The sequence below is a fragment of the Bos indicus x Bos taurus genome, chromosome 9 (assembly GCF_003369695.1).
Source record: "Bos indicus x Bos taurus breed Angus x Brahman F1 hybrid chromosome 9, Bos_hybrid_MaternalHap_v2.0, whole genome shotgun sequence".
Lineage (NCBI taxonomy): Eukaryota > Metazoa > Chordata > Mammalia > Artiodactyla > Bovidae > Bos > Bos indicus x Bos taurus.
This window is the reverse complement of record NC_040084.1, coordinates 52,754,614-52,778,461: the sequence shown is the minus strand read 5'-3', so window position 1 is coordinate 52,778,461 and position 23,848 is coordinate 52,754,614. Positions and strand designations below refer to the sequence as shown.

The following is a 23,848-nucleotide window of genomic DNA, read 5'->3' as shown; positions in this document are numbered from 1 at the left end:
TGTTTCTGCCTCTGCGCATGCTCGTGTTTCTGCACGGTGCCGCCGGCCAATGCCCCACTGAATTGAGGCAAGGTTTAGGCGTGTGCCCGGGGTGCCTAAACCTGTGCCCGTGGAGGGCGCTGACACCCCACGCTTCTGAGCAGCTGCAGAGTGACTTAGTAGTAGAAGCCAAGTCGCTCAGTCGTGTCCGACTCTTTGCAACCCCATGGGCTCTAATAGTCCATGGAATTCTCCAGGGCAGAATACTGGAGTGGGTAGCCTCTCCCTTCTCCTTGGGATCTTCCCAACCCAGGGATCCAACGCAGGCCTCCCGCATTACAGGCAGATTCTTTAGCAGCTGAGCTGCCAGGGAAGGCTGCAGAGTGACTTACCTGGAAGCTAAAATCGAATCCAGGGCCCAGAAGCTGTTAAACTTGCTTCCTAGATGTACTGACTAGAAATAACTTACTCATTCCAAGAAGATGGTCCTAAAGTTGGCTGTAGAAGCTCCACGTGCAAGGGTTACATATTCTTTCCTTCCATAGTAGAATTTACCAATCTGAAAAGGTAAGATTTGGAGAATGAGTTTAAACAGTACTTTAAAAAAATCGGTGCTGGAGGCAGAATCTGCAGTATTCCTTTGATAAAGTCTGCTGAATGGAAAGCCAACATATTTTAATTGAGTGGCTGTGAGTGGACCCTTAGATATTTTGAGTTGTAATGAATTTTAGTGGTTAACTGTGGTAAACTTCATTTCAAAGACAAGTTATTTATTCTTTTTCAATTGTGTTGGCAAATAGAGCTATCAAGAGCCAGAATCTTATGTCTGATTACTGAAGTCATGTAGCTTGACTCCTGTTAGGAATGTAATTAAAGTGTCATCTCCCACCAAAAGAAATAGAATCTAAAGAAAAAGAATCAGGTGGCTGTGATGATGATGCAACTGTTACTCTGAGACCTGTTTTTACATCTTCATTATACTTTTCATTATTTAGAAAAACATTGTACAGTAGAAACATAATGGAAGTCGTATATATTAATTTAAAATTTTCTAGTAGCTGCCTTAAAAGTAAAAAAAAACAGGTGAAATTAGTGATAATATATTTAATCTATATCCAGAGTAATACCATTTCAACATATAATCAATATAAAAATTATTAATGAGATATTTTACATTCTATTTTTCTTACTCTTTGCTTTCATATATATTTAACATTATGCATGCATGCATGCTCAGTCACTCAGTCATGTCAGACTCTCTGTGACCCCATGGAGTGTAACCTGCCAGGCTTCTCTGTCCATGGGATTCTCAGGCAAGTAATACTGGAGTGGGTTGCCATTTCCTCCTCCAGGGTATCTTCCCCACCCAGGGATCGAACCCACGTGTCCTGCATTGGCAGGTGAATTCTTTACCACTGTGCCACCTGGGAAGCCTATATTTAACACTTAGAGCACATCTCAAATCACACTGGCTACATTTCAGATGCTGAATAGGTACATGTGGCTGGCTAGTAGGCTACCATGTGGAAGAGTGCCCGTTTAGCACATATTCCTTTAAACCTTAAACTGTGATGGAAACAGATATATTAGAATATGTAGGTCTTAGAAAGAGTTCTTAATACTTTTTAGATAACTAAAAACAGGGCTAAGTATGTTGAAAATAAATCAGTCAATGGACTAAAATAGCCATCTGATGGTGTTCTGCATTCCTTAAGTTACTGGGAAATATTGTAATAATAATTGCAAGTTGAAAATGAAGACAACTAGGACAGAGCCTACTCTCAGTCTACTTGAAATAGGTAAGTTTTCCATCAACAAATCTGCATGCCAACTATGGTTCTTGCAGAGGTACAAGGCAGAGATTTCACAGATGTCCTGGCTTCTGGTGGCATTATTTTATAGCTTGGTTATGAGTTTGAGAACTTGTAGAGACAGGCAAAATCCCACCCCACCCCCTCACAACACAGTATTGCAACAGAAACTCTGAAAAGATTGGCATTGACTGTCTGCAGTTGATAAAAGCAAAGAACAGTTATAAATCGTTCATCTCAGGTGCATTCAATATAGAATTACTCAGGACAGGAATCTTTTCTGTGATATTTCCTCATTCCCTGAGACTTTACATGTAAAAATCATTGTTTTAATTCATTGTCAGTTGTTTTTAACTCTGTGTTTAATTTGAGGTTTTGGAAAAAGTGTAGGGCTCCCACACTACCTGCCCTCATTTTCTCTTTAGTGGAAAAAATGTATCACCTGAGAGCTATAAAATGAAAAAAATTATTTTAATTGGGAAAATGTTCCTAAAAGGTTGCAAAGTAACATTTTTGCCAGTGAAACCAGAAACCCCTTTCAGCCCCTTTATTAAGACGTCTTTAAGTACATGGGTTTTAAGAGGGACAAAATAAGGGGGAAAAATGTTAAATTCTAGAATACTAGTTCTCTTCCCAGAGCCTTGTAATGAGGATTTTGTTGTTTTGTATAGTTCCCTTTCTCCCACTCCTGTCATGCAAACTTTGGGGAGTCTGAATTTCTTGCTTATTCTTTCTTGGATTGATTTCTAAGAGATCTTTTTCCATTTTTATTTTTATTTTTTTGACACCCAGGAATTAAATAGCTTTAATTACTTGGATCTGTACAGACTTGCTGACCTCTTTAACCTCACTTTGTTGGAGAAGGCAGTGATCGATTTCTTAGTGAAACACCTCTCTGAGCTCCTGAAGAGTCGGCCGGAGGACATTCTAACGCTGCCTTATTGTCTGCTTCAGGAGGTACTGAAGAGCGACCGCCTGACCTCCTTGAGCGAAGAGCAGATCTGGCAGGTAAGGGCACTCTGCATGGGTCCTCCTTCGGCGCGAAGTCATGGAATGATTAAAAGTTAAAGGACTGAGGAACAATGACAACTATTTTGTCAACTCCACATTGGAGTTGAAGTTTTAGAAGTCATGTCCTTGATGGGCAAGTAATTGGAGAACACCAGCCCTTGAGGCTTGATCCTGCTCAGCTTAACTGAGGGAATCACAGGTAAGATTCCTCAGACCCTCACCATGGCTTTCCAGAACCTAAGGGGGTTATATCAGAAAGAGTCAAGGGTTTATATTCTCTTGCCAAACATAGTTACTGAAGCTGAATATGAGAAGGATAGATTGTAAAGCGATATTTATGCCTATTTAAGACCAATGGAATCAGAATAAATTCTGGGCTTTCTGGTAAACAGTTCAGAAAGAGGCTTTTGTTACAGTAGAGAGCAGCTGGGACCTTAAATGAGATGAAGCTCTTTCTGTTTCGCTTTGGGAAAATCTCTTTCCTTCCTTCATTCTGTGCTCATTGCTGTTTTCCTATGCCCTGCCTTTTTACCTGACATAGCATTCCTTTCAGATACCTTTTGTTTAGGGGGCAGAGGATGTTTTGTGTTTTCAAGTTGATTATTCAGTTGAAATCCATTGTGCTCATCTCCAGTGACTATACTTGAACAATCCACACAGTGTCTTTGGAAAACTGTCACCACACAGTCACCACAGTCTGACTGTTTTCCAAAGACAGAGTCCATCTTTCCCCGCTTCTCCTTATACTTTCCATCTTCCTCTCTGAAGCAGTGGCTAGCCATCTTGTTACTTCTTGGATTCCGTACCTTCAAGATTTCATGGTCATTTGAAAAATATTTATATACAAAATACAAGTAAAAATATGAAGTCTTCTATTAGCAGATGAGGCACCTTGTATCTTATCAAAGACATTCAGAGAATACTTTAATTCTGGCTGAAATGGAGTCATAGGTAGTTGTGAATTATCCAATGTCTGATTCTCTGGTGGTGGTGATTTAATTGCTAAGTTGTGTCCAACTCTTTGTGACCCCATGGACTATAGCCCGCCAGGCTCCTCTGTCCATGGGGATTCTCCAGGCAAGAATACTTGGGGTGAGTTGCCATTTCCTTCTCCAGGGGATCTTCCTGACTCAGGGATCGAACCCAGGTCTCCTGAATTGGCAGGCAGATTCTTTACCACTGAGCCATCTGGGAAGCCCACATCTGATTCTACTGATGGCTTATTCTCCTGATGCCTTTCTCCCTAATTTCTTTGTTTATCTTACTTTAATCAGCAACTTTCCTCTTCACCATTGCTTCCACCAGTGAGGATAAGACCTGCAGTGTACTGAGGGCCTTCCAGGACCCAGGCTCTTTCCAAACTTACTAAATTATCATCACAACAAGCCCGAAGAATGGCTGTTATCATTCCATCCTCTGGACAAACAAAATGAGGCTTCAGTGTCTTGCCTCAGGGTTACAAAGCAGATCCAGGCTTCAAATCCATGTTTGCTGACACCTGCCCTCATCTTTCAAGTATTCCATGCTGTCTTGACAAGAAAATATAAGTGGAAAAAACAAGCCACAAATTATTTTCTGCTTCTTAGGTATATCTCATAATGTTCGTTCAGGCAGAGGTCAGAAGTGTTGGTGAGGATGAGTTTGGGGTATGAATTTTAATTATCTGTGGAAAGCACAAATCATCAGAATTACTCTGGTTAATTCAAAGTGAGGAATTGTCATATTTTTCTCGACTTCCCAAAGGGAAAAAGACTTAGAATGAATTCTGCATTTGATTATTTCTAACCAAATTGAGATGTGAGCCAACCATCCCTGTGGCTTCTGTCTCTTTTTGTGGCATGGTTGAAAGCACTGCCAGGTATCAACATGGTAATGTACAGATGTGCGAGTGTCCAAAAATTTCACGCTATTCACATAGGAGTTCCTGTAATTGCCTCTCTAAAGGTTACTAATATTATAATGTAGAATCTCAAAAGCTGCTTTCTGCTGCAGGCAATATTTTCTTAGACTTGGTCCTAAAGAAAGAATTAAAAGACTCACAGAAATATTATCAATTTAGGCATTCAACGGGCAATGAGAAACTATTTTTGCATTATCTTTGTAAATAAGTAGTTCCCTCGTACTCAACTCAATAGAGAAAAATCAGATCAGTCCAGTTATATCACCTCAAGTATAGTTAAATTCATCATTTTTGCTGAGGTTATACTGGTAATGCAGTATACCAGGGAAGAATCTGATATTCAGCCCAGGGTGAAGATTGGGTATGCCGGAGGATTAGTGTCAGGGTGACTTTATGGAAGTGAAACTTGATGGACAGGTTGGAGACAGATCTACAGAATCTCATTAAATTGCTGAATTGTTCATTACAGAACGTTCTCACTGTAATAAAGTGCTCATTGACTTTGACAAATCCCTATCCTGTGTCTGAAAGAAGAACAGTGAATCTAGGGGTGTTGGGGAGGAAACAGAAAATTGGCACAAAGTAGGACAAGTAATAGAAAAGCGGATGGAGGGATGGTGCCGTTTGATTATGTGCAACTGGTAACTTATGTGAGAGCTCAGTAAACACACACACACCCTTACACATGTGGCTCTTCCACTCGCTGATCTACTGGTAATGTAATCTGGGATATCTACTTTATTTGGCAAAAGGCCCAATTTTTATTATTCACCATACTTCACACAGTTTGTCTCTAAAGACATGTCACAAGAACTGTCACTTTATCCTAACTGAACAGACTTTTTTTTTCTTTTTCCTGCTATCCCTTATCCAGTCCCTTTCCCGCTAAAATGTGCTAAAGCCCGTGATAACCATTCTGTGCATCTGAAAACCTATGAAATCCCCTGAGATTATGCTTTTTGTCTGCTCTCTCTTCTTCCACCTGACCTTTAAAAACTTTATCTTAAGTCTTCTCTCTCACAGAGGCTTCTTCATCCCCCCTAAACAATTATTTTCTCCCTTCCATAGCCTGAAACTACTGGGCCTGTTCATTAACTTCACTTTATATTCACAGGTACTGATGAGACTTTACCACATATGCACTTTGGATATATAAAGACAGAGAAGTTCCCTCAAAAAAATCTTTTTTTTTTTTTTAATTCAGTTCAATTCAGCTCAACAATTTGGTCTTAGAGTTCAAGGCCAGCAATTTCTCAGATTCCAGATTGGTTATTGGGTTCACAGAAAGAGGAGACTAAAAGGGAGCAAATCAGCAGAGGAGGAAACATGGGGCGTGAGGTCACTGGCATCCGTGACCTGGCAAATCTCCACCAGTTTTACTTTGCTTTCAGGTTTTAGCTTTGACTTAGGACTTTGTTTCAGCAGGGGCCTGTTAAATTTCTCTTGTTAGATTCAACATATAGTTTCAGATGACTGAGCCAGAGGTCCTGCTCTAAAACTTAGAGTGAAACCATGAAACAGTTCCATTCCACTCCCACTTATTGGAGGTACTGGATAATCTGTTTTTTCCTCAGGAAGGTATATTCTCTGCCTTTTTTTTTTTTTTTTAACCACAGTCTTTTCTGAGAATAAAGGGGAAGTTACTTTCTGTGACAATGTAGTTTGTAGAAAAACCTATATATTATGTAAATTCTTGTATTTGCTAGCATAGGGAGAAAGTGTGGCTGTCCACCTATCAATATTCTTTGTTGTTGTTGCGCCACATGGCATGTGGGATCCTAGTTCCCTGACCAGGTATCAAACCCAGAATCCCTGTATTTGAAGTATTGAGTCTTAACCACTGGACTGCTAGGGAAGTCCCTATCCATCTAAATGCCCCAAACCATGGAATGTAAGGCAGAGTACAAGTTAGCTAACTCCATTTCCCTCTCCTAATCCTCATGCCAATTGGGAGGGATCCTTCTGGTTTTAAACCATTACCCAGCTCTCTGGATTATTATTTAATCTCTGAAGTAGCAGAAGCAAGGATATTTAAAAATTGGTACAGTAGATTATTGAATTACAAATGACTATTTATTGTATACCTGTTATGTGCTTGGCACAGTTTTAGAAGTTAGATCCTGGGGTAAAAAGCTCTTTAAAAGTGTTCAGTTGTCGGGTTAGAGAGATTTAGCTTAGCTTTATTTCTGAACATGGAAAAGTTTTGTTTACCTTTAATTCTTATTTTATTAACTATTTCCTACTTTCAGTGAAAAGCACTTATTATTTAATAAGTGTTAATTATATATCAGTGGTTTTCATCCTTTACTAACCTTGGCTTGAGGGCTCCTCCTCATATTTTGAGCCTAACTTTGCCTGGACTTCAGTAGATAAAAAGAGCAGACAATTCAGTGGTCACATCACTGATGTCAGAAAAGACCAGACCTTGGCAGGGAAAGTCTTTTTTATCCCAGTAGTTTGGCAAAGAGCAACCATGTCATGTGGTTTGGGGCTGGGGGGATTGGAGTGGGTAATCATGTTTACATTTGTCTTTGATTCTTCGTCCCCAGAGCCACAGGCTGTACCTGTAGACTTTGTGTTGAATGCTACCTTCTTGTTCTCTTACACTCTATAAATAATGAATTAAAAACAATAATGTATAGTTTTCATATTAAAATGTATTGAATGGATAATAAGGCATCCTACTATTCCTATAAAAGGCTGGATTTATTCTAAGAAAATTGGTATATTAAATGAGTTTCACCTTTTAAAACAGCATTTTTTTCTTGTGTTTTAGTTGGAAATTTGCCTCTGTAAGTCATACTGTTAGTAACACGTTCACTTTATATCTCTAGAGATGTAAGTCACATATTGTTTAGAGTAGTCAACAACCTCTGATGCAGTGATTTTTTTGACAGGCCCCTCCTGGGCTTTTATCTACTCCACAAACTACCCACCTTAGGTTTGATTTAATCATTTCCGTCAAAAGGAGTCCCAGAAAGTGAACCCAAACAAAAAGCTACTATCCCTTTATAGTTGGAAAATAGAGGACACTAGCGATGTGCTCAGCGTTCGACTTTTATCTCTAAGATGATAAACTGTCCCAGATGCACCTCTGGCCAGGGAGAAGGGAGGACTTCAAACAGTCCTATGTGTCCAACAATACCATCGTAACACTTCGCGTCTGAATACCACATCCCGGTTTCCAGAACGCGTCTGCGTTTTGCATTGCTTTGTGCTCCTGTGGTGCAAATGGGGAAACTGGAGTAACGGAGCTAGAAATCAAATCCACGTCTTCTAATTCTTGGGCTTTTCCCACTTTGGCCCATAGCTGCCAAGTTTATAATAGAAGCGCAAAAATACTTGGGGTGTGGTGGACACAGAGGTGCATCAAGTTAATCCTGTGACTTGAAAAGAAATGAGGAAGGGCTTGGCTGTTCCTGTTCCCTGGTGTGGTGCCAGCAGGTTGAAGAGGTGGTGGCCAGCTCTGCGCCTTCATGCCTGTGTTATGTGGCTAACTCTGACTCTGCTCCCTGTGCTTAATTGTGCTCCCTCACCCAGTGCCTGATTGCTTCCCAGTGGGGACTGACCTCTGCCAAACACAGTGGTGATTTCTTTGCTAATTTTGGGTGTATTGAAATGATATGGGTGGATTGGAAAATGAAATTCTTTTGCTTGGACATTTCAACATCACCCACCCTTTACCTTTTCTTCAGTGCTTTATTCATTGTTAATTCTTTTTTTAAAAAATATTTATTTATTTGGCTGTGCTGGGTTTTAGTTGTAGCATGTGGGATCTTTTTTAGTTGTGGCGTGTGGGATCTAGTTCCCTGCCTGGGAATCGAACACAGGCCCCCTGCATTGGGAACACAGTGGAGTCCTAGCCATTGGACCACGAGGGAACTCCCTCATTGTTCATTGTATGTACTCCCTTAAACAGCTTTGCAAATCTTTGTCAATCACTGCAGTAGAGTCCAGGCCTCAAGGAAATTAGACTGTGGGTGACTATTTAATCAAAAAGCTCCATAAGTAGTGTCCTCATTCTTACACTTGGTAGCTGGAAATGAAATAAAATATTGTGGCCTGAGAACTCTTATCCCTACCCCCCAATTATAGTCTTTCATTATATCCCTACCTTTCTTCAGTTTAATTTCATATATGCATGTATCATTTCTATTTTTTCAGAGAGGCCCTTTCTGGGCATCTTAACTAAATGTGTACAGTTTCTCAGTTTTCTTCCTGAAGCTTCTGGCAGTCCCTCCCAAATACCTACAATCTTTCCTACAAATGTGATGAGGGCATCTTCACTTCCTTTTTACTAGATGTTACACTGAGAATCGGAGAAGCAATGGCACCCCACTCCAGTGCTCTTGCCTGGAAAATCCCATGGATGGAGGAGCCTGGTAGGCTGCAGTCCATGGGGTCGAGAAGAGTCGGACACGACTGAGGGGCTTCACTTTCACTTTTCACTTTCACGCATTGGAGAAGGAGGTGGCAACCCACTCCAGTGTTCTTGCCTGGAGAATCCCAGGGATGGGGGAGCCTGGTGGGCTGCTGTCTATGGGGTCGCATAGAGTCGGACACGACTGAAGTGACTGAGCAGCAGCAGCAGCACACTGAGAATAAATTGTGGATCATTCACATCCCAAATAGTGCTGTGCCCGGAGGATGTTTGATCCTGGGAGTGCCCCCAGCTGGACACTGAGCGCTTCTGCTAGTTCCGGTCTTGTTGCTCAGAGGGGCCAGAGTGTGTATTCAGTCACTTGTTCTGATCTGCATTCGGCTAATTGCTTGTGAGGACTCATCCCCGAGTTGACTAGTGGCCCTGCTGTTGTTCGTCTGGACTGTGTGCCTTTGAGAGACGCACGACACATTCATTTCAGAGGGACTTTGCTCCCGCTAATCCTCAGTGCTAGAGCTGTGCATTGTCAAGAGGCCATGCAGGGCAGTGATTATCAGAAATTACAGGAGACCTAACTTGTATTCATGTGCTGCTGTTCCCATGAGTTAATAGTTTCTTTTTCCTTCCTTTTATTTTGTTTTAAATGAGCACAACAGAACAACAAGGTGATTTATGAGATATGACATATTTATGTTCTCTGCTTCTAATTTTCATTGTGATTCATGTTGTTTCCAGACTGATATTTTTGTTGTTGCTGCTGTGAGAAGGAAAAAGATGACTGGAGAATATTACTTATGCATTGGTAGCCTGCAGTCATATTGCTGCTACCTGGGTTATCAGGGATTTAAAAATAAAACCCAAACTATATGCTAAACATGAGGTAGAAACCTCGAGGCCAGGCATAGAAGTTCATCAATAATAATAACACCAATAATAATTTTTACAATCCTTAGCTTTATACTTCTTAAGCACTTTTACACACATCATTTCATTCAAGTCTCCCATCAGCCTTGTTAAGGTTGATAAGGCAACTATCATCCAAACTTTAACAGGTGAGGAAATGAAAACTCACAGAGGACAGGTGGTTGACTCCCTTCACAGTATGGATTCAATATAGATCTCACTGTGTTCTCTTCAAATACTCCAAATCACTAAGAAAACAGAAACTCAGCGTACCTGATACAGCTTCTCAAAAGTCAAACCGACTATACTGCTCTATAATGCGTGAGCCAGCAGTCTACATTTCCTAATAAATTACCAGTTTTCATTTTCACCTGTTGTGCTGCTTTGTGGGAAGTTGCAAAAATGACTCTTAACAAAAGTCATACAAAAAAGTGTCGCTGAAGGTCTTTCTTTTATCAGAGCCTGGAAAATTGAGGCTCTAGATGGTTTGATGAGAAGGAGTGAATGGAGCACTCTGGCAGAGGTAGGGAACCACCTTCCATTCCTTGGAGGTACAAAGTGATTCAGTGCAAAGCAGGAAGAGACAGCCCATAATGGAGGATCACTTAAAATCTGATCAAGAGATTTCGATCAGTGTGAAAAAGAACTTAGAACATGGTTATTTCTGTTGCACGGAGAAGGCAATGGCAACCCACTCCAGTATTCTTGCCTGGAGAATCCCAGGGACGGCGGAGCCTGGTGGGCTGCCGTCTATGGGGTCCCACAGAGTCGGACACGACTGAAGCGACTTAGCAGCAGCAGCATTTCTGTTGCAGCCCTGCAGGCTGAGTGATGGAAAGTCTTCAGACTGTTGTGAGAGTGAGGATGAATCAGATGGAAGTTATTAATCCTGATACCTTCATTTTATACCTGAATATTAAAATTGAGAAGTTTATGTAGTAGAAAATGACATCTAGGTAATGGCCTAGATATGGGACTTAAGAGAAAGGGAGAAAAATATTAATTTATTAACACTGATAAATGTTAAGTGTCTTTCCGGTAGAAATGAGCTTGTACCCCATGCCCTGCATTGCCAGACTATTTCTATAGGAATCCTTACCAGGCCAGTTGGGTGCCTGTTGGCCGTGGTATTTGCGCCAACTGGCCATATCAGACCATGGAGATTGCCTGTTCTGCGTATTCTAGAGGAGAGGCTCTCAACTTAGCCATGGAGTGAGCCTCTGGGTTTGTTTATACTCCAAAGAGATGTCTGGGGAACCTTTGGCATCTATTTTTAAATGCCGACACCCTTTCACTCTGCTTCACTCACCCCTGCCTCCAGGCCTGGCTACAAGTAAAACTAAAGAACAACATCTCTCAACTTACCTGGAGGGAAAAGGTGGCCATTCTAAGATAGTAATCATGGGCAGTATTCAGAAATATGAATAGTTGAGGTTCTCCTCTTTAACAGGACCACCTCTTTGTTACTTGGGGTGCCACATTGGAGGAATGAAAACAGATTTCAGTATTCCAGTAGACAAAACATAACCAGAAAGAAAAATTCTCTTAGGTAAAAAAATCTTTGATGAGTTCTAAAGATAAATAGCACAGGCTTTTGCATTGTTCCTCTTTGTCTATAGGAAGTCCGTTTCAGTAAGTGGTCCAGATACTACTTATGTTTCAAGAACAGAAGCTAAAAAGAGCCGGGCCAGCTGGAGGCTGAATGCACTTATCTTCTTTGTGTGTGTTCTTGTTGATGAGAAATGCCCACACACCAGCTCCTCTGGCCACACAAGGAAGTCAGGTAATTGAAGTAGTGATGGATGGTGCGCTGAAGTTTAAACGTTTTAGGGGGACCCATCTTATTAACAGTTTAAAACAAGTGAGCATAATATCATTAATTTTGATTAATTCATTTGCTCTTAATATAGCTTTTAATTTGTAATTCTAGGTGAATTACAATGTAATTTGGCATTAATTATACTAAATTGACTATAAGTCAGCCAATCACAGTGGGAAATTACTCACAGCTGAAAGTAAAACTAGACCTCTCCATCCAGAAAGGACAACGCTTAGTTAAGAGGCAAATAGACTTTAGACATCCCTCTCTTTGGCTGTGGGAATGACATTGAACCTGCCGAGGGCTGTAAGCAATTTCTTATTCTGCTCACTGCTGGGACTGTATACTCTGGAGTGAAGCCCAACACAGAGAGTAAATAATAAAGTAAACAAAGGGATTGATTTGTCAGGTTGCCAGGTCTCCTGAAGAATCTTTCTGTTCTTCTCATCTCTCGTACAATTTAAGCCATGTAGAGGGGCTGTGTAGTGCTTTCAAACGATGAATTCCACACCTCTTGGATTCAAGAGGTTAGAGCAGACACTGACACGGGTCTGCCTGCTTTTCATCCTCCTGGTCTGTGAACCAGCTAAGGAAATTCTCTCTTAAATCCCATGTGCTGTCAGTGTCCCAAAGCCACTCTTTTTTTTTTTAATATTTTTATTTATCTGTTTGTTTGGCTGAGCTGGGTCTTGGTTGTGGCTGTGGGATCAAGTTCCCCAGCTAGGGATCAAACCCGGGCCCCCTGCATTGAGAGCTTGGCGTCTTAGCCCCTGGATCACTAGGGAAGTTCCCCAAAGCCACTCCTAATTGACCAATATACAAACTACCTTCTGGGCAGAAGGAAGTCTGTGCCGTAAAAACCAATGCTACTCAGGGAAAAGAAGGGAACCCTCAGGAGATGCAAAGCCTGGTCATTAATAAAGCTTGTTGGAGGCCCCTGTGCACACACCACAAGTAAGATGCCTGAGAAGGTGGTGGGAGAGCGAAGATGGTTTTGTAAAATAATTGTGCCTGAACCATTTGCCAGATATCTTTCTAGGAGAATTGTCTCCTAAAAAAAGAATGAAAACTTTGAGATGCTTTGAAGTCATATGGCAAATTTAGCAATATCCTGCTTGAGGTATATGTACATGTAAGTAGAACTATGGAAATTTTGTACATTCTTGATACTTTATGGGTCAGGTGGTGAGCACCTGACCCATAAAATGAGATCTAGCTATGAGGAGACTAAATATTGCATGGAAAATTCCAGGCTGTTTTTAATAATTCTTTTTACTTTGTCTATTATATACCCCTATTGTATCATTCCAACTCACAGTCTAGCAAATAAAATGGCCTAAGTTTTATGTAAAAGTTTTGAGTGGAGAGGTTAAAAACTATCCTGTCTCCTGTCTCTTACACACATAGGTGTCGGGTTCACACCACACACACAAACACACTTGCAGGTAGACAGACACATACATGCACATCACAGATTGCATGCATATTAATTTTTACAGCTAAAAAACTTTCCTTTGTTTTGCACTATTGACCTGAATCATAATACTTTCATGATTGGCTGGTTGATCCCAAAATTAAAGAAGAAAATAGAAGTTTGAAACTTACTTTTGCTACTCCAGGTGTATATTCTATTATCATAAATTATTTAAGAATATTAATGACTATAGTCTGTGTAGTTGCCACATGAATGCAGAAAAACTCATCTCCATTTTTCCCCAAATCTCTTTGTGCCAAATTTTGCCTGGCCTATCGCAGAAATTTTTATTCCTTTTCCTCAAATATTCTTTTTAATGTCAGCATAGGTTTGGTGGGTTCCACCTACCCCTGTGGCTCCCAGTACAGCTACGTGTTCCTAACTCAAAATCACCCTTATTTGATCTATACCCTCTGATGGATGAGCTCCTTTGAGCCCCTAATGTGGCGGTCTTCAAGAACAGTAAAGGATTTGGGGCAGAGAAACTGGTACTGAAGTAAGCAGAGCAGAGGGGTTGAGAGAAAACATTTACAAGATATTTCTGCCCTCGGTTTTATCATCTCATCATTTAGAATGCCAGTGGAATAAATGGGTCTGTTAATCAAACAGCACTGAGAGGTTAGGTCATTGGAAGCCTTTTTAGTCATTTTGTGCTTTTCAAGAGTGAATTTGTTAGAATTATGCTGAATACCCACTTAAAGCCTCAGCTGATAACCCTACCTGTGTTTTATAACTCTGCACTGTCAGAACTCATAATAAGTCAAACATTCTTTCAGTGGTGCTCATAAGGGAGGAAAAAAAAAAAACCCCACAAATTTAAGAGTAATTTCAGATCGTAAATGAAAAGGAGAGGCACGACTGTTCATTTGCACCAATCATGCCTTCCTTTCATCTGCTCTGATTAGGCCTGGTGCGGTTTCATCAGACCCCTCCATCACCGAGCTGTCACTCCAGCCGTCTGTTGATTGAAAACAATCAAGGCTCTGATGGCACAATTATTCTGACCCTTTAACTAGAGGCTGCTGTGATAATGAAAGGTTGATTATGATAGTTTGTGCCTCTTTCAGTTTGCCAAGAAGGTTAATTTGGGCATCAGACGGATGTTTAATGGGCGCTTGCTGGCTACACTGAGGTAAATGAGAACGTGCAGTCTTGGATATTGCACGGATATAGTTTGGCTGTCAATCATTGTCATTTGGAGTTTGTGCCTCACACTCTGGAAATCACATTTTATTTTTTCCTTGGGATTTAATTTATTCTGTGCCCCGAGGAAGTTCTTTCACTCAGTGACCTTCACAGCAGCTTTCTCTGCCTTTTTTTTTTTCTTTTTTCAAATGGAGCTCAAAGGCACAACACATCTAGAAGAGCATTTTTCTTTCATTTTCACTTAAAAATGGAAACTTTAAAAAATCCATCCTTATCGCTGCCTTCCAATAGAGCAAATGTTCCCATCCTGGTTGTGCAGTGGGGGAGTGTAAATGACAGGGGTACTTTGGCCAGCTTGCTAATGCAGCAGCTCCCACAGTTGTTGTGCACTGCTTGTCACACCAACCAGCAAAGCTGGGAAATTCAAAATGGGCGCATATATGAACTGAAGGCTCCATTCTCCTTATGTTTCTCTCACCAGCCTGTCTCACAGCAGTCTGATGAATTCTTGTTTCCAAGGGCAGCCTCTGACTCCTTTTCCCTCCTTGGGAAGCATGAGGGGAGGGGTTGAGCTGGGGAGACAGATATTTGTCGACAGAACAACGAAGGTTATTAAAAGTTGCAAATTTCAATTTGTATCATCCCAGCACCTAATCTTGTTGCTTTTTGAAGCATAAGGTAAAAAAGATGCAGGTATCTAATAGTGCTGGTGTTTACAATGCATAGCTCATTTTAGTCCTCTTTTATGCACACCTTTTAAAACAAAAAAAAAGGAAAAGAAAAAATAAAGGAAGGCCTTCATTTCTGTCTCCAAGCTCTGCACAGTGGTCTCATAGATTAGGGACCTGAGAGCCAGAATCACTGTTCTGTGTTTTCATTTATGTTGTCTTCAGGTCCTCCCTTCCGCACTGTGAACATTCAGCAGCATATTTCTACTTAGCTGTGGGACATTTTTTCTTACATGTCAGTTGTAAAACAATTAAGTGTATAGGTGTTAAAGTGACAGCGTCATAATGATTATAATTTTACTTCAAGTGTTCTATTTTCACATTATTTCTTGCTTAAAAAAAAAAGCTATTCATTTTTGAATGGTAAAGGGAGTCATTAAGCGATAATTCAGTCTCATGTGAAGAGGCTCAAAAAAATGAATTAAGTCATTGAATTCAGTTACTGTTTTAGGCAGCCCTTATTTAAGTAACAGTGCTGTTTAAAATATTTGAAAATATATGAGAATAGGGTCATGCGTGTATGTATAGTCTAACCAGATTCTTCATTGCACTAGACCAGGAATAATTATTTTTGTTTAGCTCTCTGGATAGCATGGATAAAATCACCCTCAGGGATGCTTAGTAAAATTACTGATTAGTTATGTCTTGTTTTTATTTCAGCAGCAGAGAATAAAAAGGTAATTAGGGGAGAAAAGTCTCAGTCAAATCAGTCAAGAGAGGTTTTTTTCTTTTTTAGTATTTAAAAAATAAGATGACTTGCCACAGTGGTATCTATATTTTATTTTTAGATTCATTCTGTTTGCAAATTAATGAGACTTAAGCAAAAAAAAAAAAATGTTTTTTGAAGTATAACACTATTTCAGATCATTTTTGGTCCAAGCCTGACTGTGTTTCTACCTTCCCCCAGCCTGCTGAACCCTTTAAACTAATGTCTAAAGATAAAGAACTTTCTCTGTGTCCTTATAAGCTCCCCACCACATTCCCAGAACCGTGGTCTCACGGTGACTCCGTTCACTTGAGACTGCATCCCCTCAAGCAGTGATGTCCCCCATTACAGGGTCCCCAGAGTGTCTCACACTTCATCTCCTGGCCTCTGCTCCTAGGGCTGGGCTCACCTTACTGGCGCCACTTTCTCTTTCCTCTTCAACTCTTCTGTCTCCACCTTCGAGGTTCCCCTTGTTGTTTCAACACGTTGTTCCTCTGAATGTGGTAAAGATGTCCTGGGTCTGTGACTTCTTCATATTGCAGTCTCATAATTCCTTCAGCAAATTTTTTTTTGCTGACCAAAAAAATTTTTTTTCTCCTTCAGCAAACACTTACAGATTTCCTTCTGGACGCCTGGCCTTGGGACTGGAACACGCTCCTTCTCTCAGGATAACAGTTACTGTTAATTCCTCCTAGTGCACTTTCCTTCACCCACTGCAGCCCCTCCCCCCTCATAGGTTTTCTGAGATCGGCAAGCCACTGGTTCTCCTGCACTGGGCCTGTCTTCCCACACACCCATTTTCCACTGTCCTTACTGTTCAGTTACTAAGTCATGTCCAACTCTTTGCGACCCCATGGACTGCAGCATGCAGGCTTCCCTGTCCTTCACTATCTCCCAGAGTTTACTCAAATTCATGTCCATTAAGTCGGTGATGATATCCAACTATATCATTCTCCGCCACCCTCTTCTCCTGCCTTCAATCTTTCCCAGCATCTGGGTCTTTTCCAATGAATCGGCCTTTGCATCAGGTGGCCAAAATATTGGAGCTTCAGCTTCAGTATCAGTCCTTCCAAAGAATATTCAGGGTTCATTTCCTTTAGGATTGACTGGTTTGATCTCCTTGTAGTTCAAGGGACTCTCAAGAGTCTTCTCCAACACCACAATTCAAAAACATCAATTCTTCAGCACTCAGTCTTCTTTATGTAACTACATCTATTCATAGTTACACCTATACGTAACTATCCATTTTCCATACATGGCTATTATATATTGGCTTTCTAAGTCACCTCCTCCACTCAAAAAAATCATAATTGGGCTGAAAAGAGTGTATCTTTTTGACAAAAGCATCACTTTTACATTATATTCAAAGGTGCTTCAGGGTATGAATAGAGGATTCTGTGTTCCCCATTATTTATACTGTGATGAAATGAAGGTGAAAAATGCAGTGTGAAGTATCTTTTTTCACACATTAGTAGCCAGGCTGGAATTCACATGGTGAAGGTGGTTTAGTGGTCAGCATGGCATCTTATGTGTGTTCTTTGCAACCTACTGAGTGTAGGCCCTGGTACCCCAGCCCCCCAGCTCTATCCCCTGATAATAGAGGCTGGCCCCTGACTGTGTTTAGTCATGTGCTCCAGATAGTGGGTTCCCGACTCCAATCACTGTACTCTCAGCTCCAAATTAATGTTTAAAGTAACCTTTGAGGATTCTTTTCTTTTTCTTTGGAGGCTGCCAACATTAACTCTTACCTGCAGCTTAGGTACTTCCTGAACATCTAATTCATCACGGTACCCTTATTTGAGGGATTTTACCATCTCTGTTTCTATGACCTGGGGCAGCTGCTTAAGCCTTTGAGCTCCTTTTGGTCATTAAAGGTTTCATTTCAGGTGGGGAGTGTATGTGCCAGTGAACCTGTAATTGATTCATTATTATTGAATCAGTTCATAAAGAAATATTCAAAGGCTTGATGCTCTCAGGATGCTCCAGGGCGTGTTTACAAATTAAACAGCTTTAAAACAAAACAAAACAAACTTTAAAATGTATAAATGTACCAGAAATATTTAAAACACCCATCAGGGATACGGCAACATTAAAAGATGGGTTTTGCTTGTGTCTGAAAATCTGCCTACAATAGACTGAAGATTCTAAAATTGTAGGATATTTCTTCCCTTAATTCCATACTCCCTGAGTATATTTTACAGGGATACGTTAAGACACTTGAGGTTAAGAGTAAGGCTTGAGTTATATGGTGCTAACAGAACTTGGGACTGAATGTCAGGTAAGACTATATATATATATATAGAGAGAGAGAGAGTGAGAATTTCTTCCTCACTGGCTAAGTGCCTGGCACATAATGGACACTCAGTAAGAAATTGAAGGGACTTCCCTGGTGGTCCAGTGGTTAAAACTCCTGCTTCCAGTGCACAGGGTGCAGGTGTAATTCCTAGTTGGAGAACTAACATCCCACAGACTGCACAGTGTAGTCAAAAGAAAATTAAGAGAATTCTTGGTTTATCATAAAAGAAATACAAATTAAAATAAATTGAGGAATGGATGAATAAAAATACTAAAAGATTCATGATTATATCATTTACCCCAGAGCCAAAAAAAGCAGAAAGTAATCAACTTAATCATTATTTTAGTTTGCTCAAGTCAGATAGCTTAGGGTATACATATAATTTCCTTGCACTAAGTTAACTGAGTTGAGATTTAAGGGAACTGATGGACTTGAATTCAAATATTTTAATGGGACATTCACACCAAGTAAAGAAAGTGAACATATACTGACGGTTACGCAGAGACAACTAAGTTTATGTCTGTGTCTCTCTTTTCATTCATTTGTTCATCCACTCATTGGTTTTTCTCTTACTTGAAATTTAACAAAAATCCTGTATCTTTAATTACTGGGTTAGAATTACTGAATTCATTGGTGTAGAAATAGGCTCATCTTAAGGGCTAGATTTTAATCTGCAACAGATTATCTGCTTTGATTTTACTATCATTTTATAACATGAAGTATTTTAATAGTGTAGCAAATTCCTTATCATCTAGAGATCTCTCAAAATTTGTCAATATTGCACAACATTGTTTTATGTAAAAATTGTCTGAATGTGCTGGCTTTCACATGAATTCAGAAGGATAATTGCATTGAGAATTAGCTGCATCTCTTGGTGGCTCATTGCCATCATAATAATTCTGTTTATTGTCTAAATGTCATAGTTTTCCAAGCACTTTCACATGTTATCTCATTCAGTCCTATGTAGACACTGTGACGTAAATAACATCATCTTTGTTTTACAGATGAGGAAACCTAGGCTCAGTATATTTATGTTTTTCATAAACGCTCAGATACGTTAAGAAACCTTTTCTCCTTTTCATTGTGTCATGTTCACCTCCATGGGCATGCACCAGTTAGCGGTAGGAAAAAAGCATCAAAATTTCCCTGTCCTTTGACTTCACCCTGATAAGGCACCCTCCTTGCCTGCATACCTGGGAGAGAATGTGAAATGGTGTGACCCAGGGAGGGTCACTTCTGCTCCCTGTTGCCAGTGTGATACCGTAGGATTTTCTTCTTTGACCAAGTTGGTTTTCTCCGATTTTCCCATGTTGTTCTGACAATATAAGGTTCATATCTCACCACCACATGCAGTGTCCCTTTTATTTCCAGAAGGACATCGTATATAAATATGTATCACTAATATCTTACTTATATATAAATGTACATCACTGATATCTTACTTACATATAAATGTGCATCACTAATATCTTACTTAGAAGTCTCACCCATCAATCTAGCATCAGGTGATACTCTGATGCCATCAGCAGTTAATGGATGAGTATTATCTTTTGGCTCAGACCATTATTAGATTATTAGATTATTTAAGTCAAGTATAAGAAGTTATTTCTAAATGTACTTATATTTTGCTAAGTGTGAATAGACCAGGAATGGGTTTCATTTTTCCTGCATTGGTGATGTTGATTGTCTTTATTGTCCTGAGGGACATTCTTCCCATCTAAAAAGCTTCGTATATTCTAGATATGGGGATGGTGTATTTAAAGCCTCTCCTGAAGTAAAACTTTATGTGACTAGTTTATTAAATATTTTCATTTCTAATAAAATCTCACTCTGGGATTTTAAATAAATAACACCTTGAAGCAGTCGCCTTACAAGTCTGAAACGTGTGTTCTTTGGCTGAGATCATTTTATTCCTGTGTGGGCCTGTGTACACATGCACTTCCACTTGCCGTACACAGGTGTGTGTTTCTGGTGAGTTCAGAATTATAGACAAAAGCCATCACTTCGTTGTTCTGAGAAGATATTTATAAAAACTATTTGTGCTATGGAAATCTGTGGCTTGGATCCTAGACACAGTGATTAACTTTGATTGTCTTTCCTACCTGTAGAAATTTTGGAGGGTTCTACTTTATGTTTTTAAGTTTTCAAAATTTTAATTAAAAATATCTCATTATTATTTTGTTGGTATTTGCCTTATATATTGAGGTGCTCCTATTGTTGGGTGCATATAGATTTATAATGGTTATATCTTCTTCTTGGATTGAACCCTGGATTATTATGCAGTGTCTTTCTTTGTCTCATAACAGTCTTTGTTTTAAAGTTTGTTTTGGCCAATATGAGTATGCTACTCCAGCTTTCTTATCACCCATCCAGCCTATGTCTTTTGGTTGGTGTATTTAACCCATTTACAATTAAGGTAATTATCGATATGTATGATCCTATTATCATTTTGTTTATTGTTTGTGGTTTATTTTTGTAGATCTTTTCCTTCTCTTGTTAAGTTTACTGACTATAGAGAAGTTCCTTTAGTGTTTGTTGTAAAACTGACTTAGCGGTGCTGCATTCTCTTAGCTTTTGCTTGTTTGGAAAGCTTTTGATTTCCCTATCAAATCTGAAGGTCTTGCTGGACGGAGAATTCTTGGTTGTAGGTTCCTCCCTTTCATCACTTGGAATATATTGTGCCATTACCTTCTGGCTTGTAGAGTTTCTGTTGAGAAATCAGCTGATAACCTTATGGGATTTCCCTTGTATGTTGTCTTTTTTTCCCTTGTTGCTTTTAATATTTTATCTTTCTCTCTAATTTTTGTCACTTTGATTACTATGTGCCTTGGGTTGCTCCTCCTTGGGTTTATCCTGCCTGGGACTCTCTGTGCTGGATTTGGTTAACTATTTCCTTTCCCTTGTTTGGGAAATAAAAACAATTATTATTTTTTAAGTACAGTTGATTTACAGTGCTGTGTTACTTCCACTTGTACAGCAAAGTCATTCAGATATATATATATATATACACACACATATATATATACACATACCCACAAGCTGAAATCAAGATTGCTGGGAAAAATAACAACCTCAGGTACAGATGATACCAGTCTAATGGCAGAAAGTGAAGAGAACTAAGGAGCCTCTTGATGTGGGTGAAAAGCTGGCTTAAAATTCATCATTCAAAAAATGAAGATCATGGCATCCAGTCCCATCACTTCATGGCAAATAGATGGGGAAAAAGTGGAAACAGTGACAGATTTTTTTTCTTGGGCTCCAAAATCACTGTGACTGTGGCCACAAAATTGAAAGATGCTTGCTCCTTGAAAGAAGAGCTATGACTAACCTAGACAGTGTATTAAAAGCAGAGACATCACTTTGCTGACAGAGGTCCATCTAGTCAAAGCTATGGTTTTTCCAGTCGTCATGTATGGATGTGAGAGTTGGACCATAAGGAAGGTTGAGCACTGAAGAATTGATGGGTTCAAACTGCGGTGTTGGAGAAGACTCCTGAGAGTCCTTTAGACAGCAAGGAGATCAAACTAGTCAATCCTAAAGGAAATCAGTCCTGAATATTCATTGGAAGTACTGATGCTGAAGCTGAGGTGCCAATACTTTGGCCACCTGATATGAAGAGCCAACTCATTGGAAAAGACCCTGATGTGGGGAAAGATTGAGGGCAAGAGGAGAAGGGGGTGACAGAGGATAAGATGGTTGGATGGCATCACCGACTCAATGGACATGAGTTTGAGCAAACTCAGGGAGATAGTGAAGGACAGGGAAGCCTGGCGTGCTGTAGTTCACAGGGTCGCAGAGTCAGTCATGACCTGGTGACTAAACAACAACATTCTTTTTCCAGATTCTTTTCCCTTTTAGGTTTTTTTTATTTAATTGAATATAATTCTCTATCCTATAATGTAGGTCCTTGTTAGTTGTCTGTTTTACATATAGTAGTGTGTATTTGAGGATTCTACTTTAAAATATTACATTTTGGTGGATTTGTAAGTGACATATATCCCAGAGATAAAGAGACTCTTGCATCAACTCACTCATTTTACAGATGAGATGCCAAATGACTGCTCCAGTGTTGGCCATGGATTCTTGCTGTTCTTTGTATTGACTTTTCAAAGATCAGCTCAAATGGTGGCCAGTTCTTATAGATGTAAAAGGTATCATGGTATACTAACTTCATCTCTTTTTCCTACTTTTGTTTTTTCTTGATATATAATTTACCTTTTTAAAAACTGACTTGTGTCAGAAGACTGAACCAAAGGACAACTCAAGTCCTTGTGTTTGCCCTCACAAATACCAGGAACTTAAATGGGGCAGGCCTCAGGGCACTTTTCCTGTGGTTCCTCCAGTCCTGTGTGTTTGTCACTGTCTGCGGGAGACATCCTTGCTTGCAAGGGCTCTTACTTTTGATGCTTGGCAGTATGTATTTTTTGAGCAAAATGTGTATTAAAGATGGTTAACAGGCACTTTTTTTTGTTCCTTCAATTTTCTGTTTCAAAATAATTTCTAACTTACAGAAAAGTTGCAAGAATAAGAATAGTAAAGAGCACCCATATGATTTGCTCATTTCTTAGCAAATTACTTCATTTGCTTTATCATATGTTCTCTGCCTCCATCTCTAGATATCTATCTCTCTATAAATATCTAGTAGGAGAATAGCTATTCAGGCAGAGAGGGAGAGAACACACATGTGTGCTTTTCTTCTGAGCCATTTGAGGCTAAGTTGTATACATCATGACTTTTTTTTTTAAGTCCCTAAAAAAACTCCTCTTAACTGTTCTTTTCCACGGATATCTTTAGTAAAAGGCAAAAGACATATATGATCTGAAGAGAAGCTAGAGTATTATCAAGCACAAATTTTTTGCTAAAGGTGAACATAAGAGCATTTGTCAATCCTTCAACTTCATAAAGTTTTAAATGAACAATGAAAGAATATGTGTTATTATCATACCTGCTGAGCTGAATATTCTATTTAAAATCTGCCAGGTCTTTTTTTTTTTTTTTTTTTTCTGACAGTATATGAACCTGGGACCTCATCAGTTTTGATTCAATTGAAATATATTTCTCAGAGGAAAAAACAGCCTATGTGTCATATATAAGTCTGTAGTCAGCTGTAATGGTTAATGTACAACCTCCCTTGAAAACTGTTTTAACAAGCAAAATGTTGACACAGTTTTAATTATAGCACTTGAGTGAGCACTGTTGTAATTTTTAATATTCCTCCATCGTAACATTTTCATTGTTCTGGTGGAGCAACGCTCTCTGATCTTATGTCCCTAGTTTCTGCTGCTTTTGGATCAGATTGTTGCCATTTTGAACAGAAATCTTTCATTTCATCTCAAAGAGGAGAATAAAGCTGTAAAATTCTGTGCGTTTATTTATTAATATGAACTTTCCTCTATGTCAGTCATTATTCTGGTGTAGTATGTCACTATTTAGAGCTTTAACATGACTCATATTAAATAAATAAGCTTCTGTGTAGTCGAACATAGCAAATTTCAACACCTGTTCACTTACACGTGGGAAACTCCACATTTTTCATCTGAAGAAACTGTATAATATTTAAAGGGTATCTTGCTAAAGTGTTTACAGTTTATTGAAATTTAAGGCATAAAATAACATATGAGTTAGTGTACCTGAACACAACATACATAACAGTCCGTGCAGCTTCCCTTTGGGGCCATGTATTAGAAGATGGTG

At 39.5% G+C, this 23,848-nt stretch overlaps 1 protein-coding gene and 1 pseudogene across 6 annotated transcripts in view; one reads left to right on the top strand and one right to left on the bottom strand.

The window, feature by feature from the left end:
* KLHL32 (kelch like family member 32) overlaps positions 1-23,848 on the top strand; it is a 218,441-nt gene that overhangs the window by 151,372 nt on the left and 43,221 nt on the right. For 5 of the 6 annotated variants that reach the window (XR_003512614.1, XM_027551366.1, XM_027551367.1 and 2 more), the window contains one exon: positions 2,583-2,798. Coding sequence is in view for 5 of the 6 variants with exons in the window: in XM_027551366.1 (XP_027407167.1) it covers positions 2,583-2,798 (216 nt within the window). In the remaining variant the exon portion in view is untranslated. The remainder of the gene's footprint in view (positions 1-2,582; positions 2,799-23,848) is intronic. The other variant, XM_027551368.1, reaches the window with a different exon arrangement.
* LOC113898922 lies at positions 22,883-22,992 on the bottom strand (annotated as a pseudogene).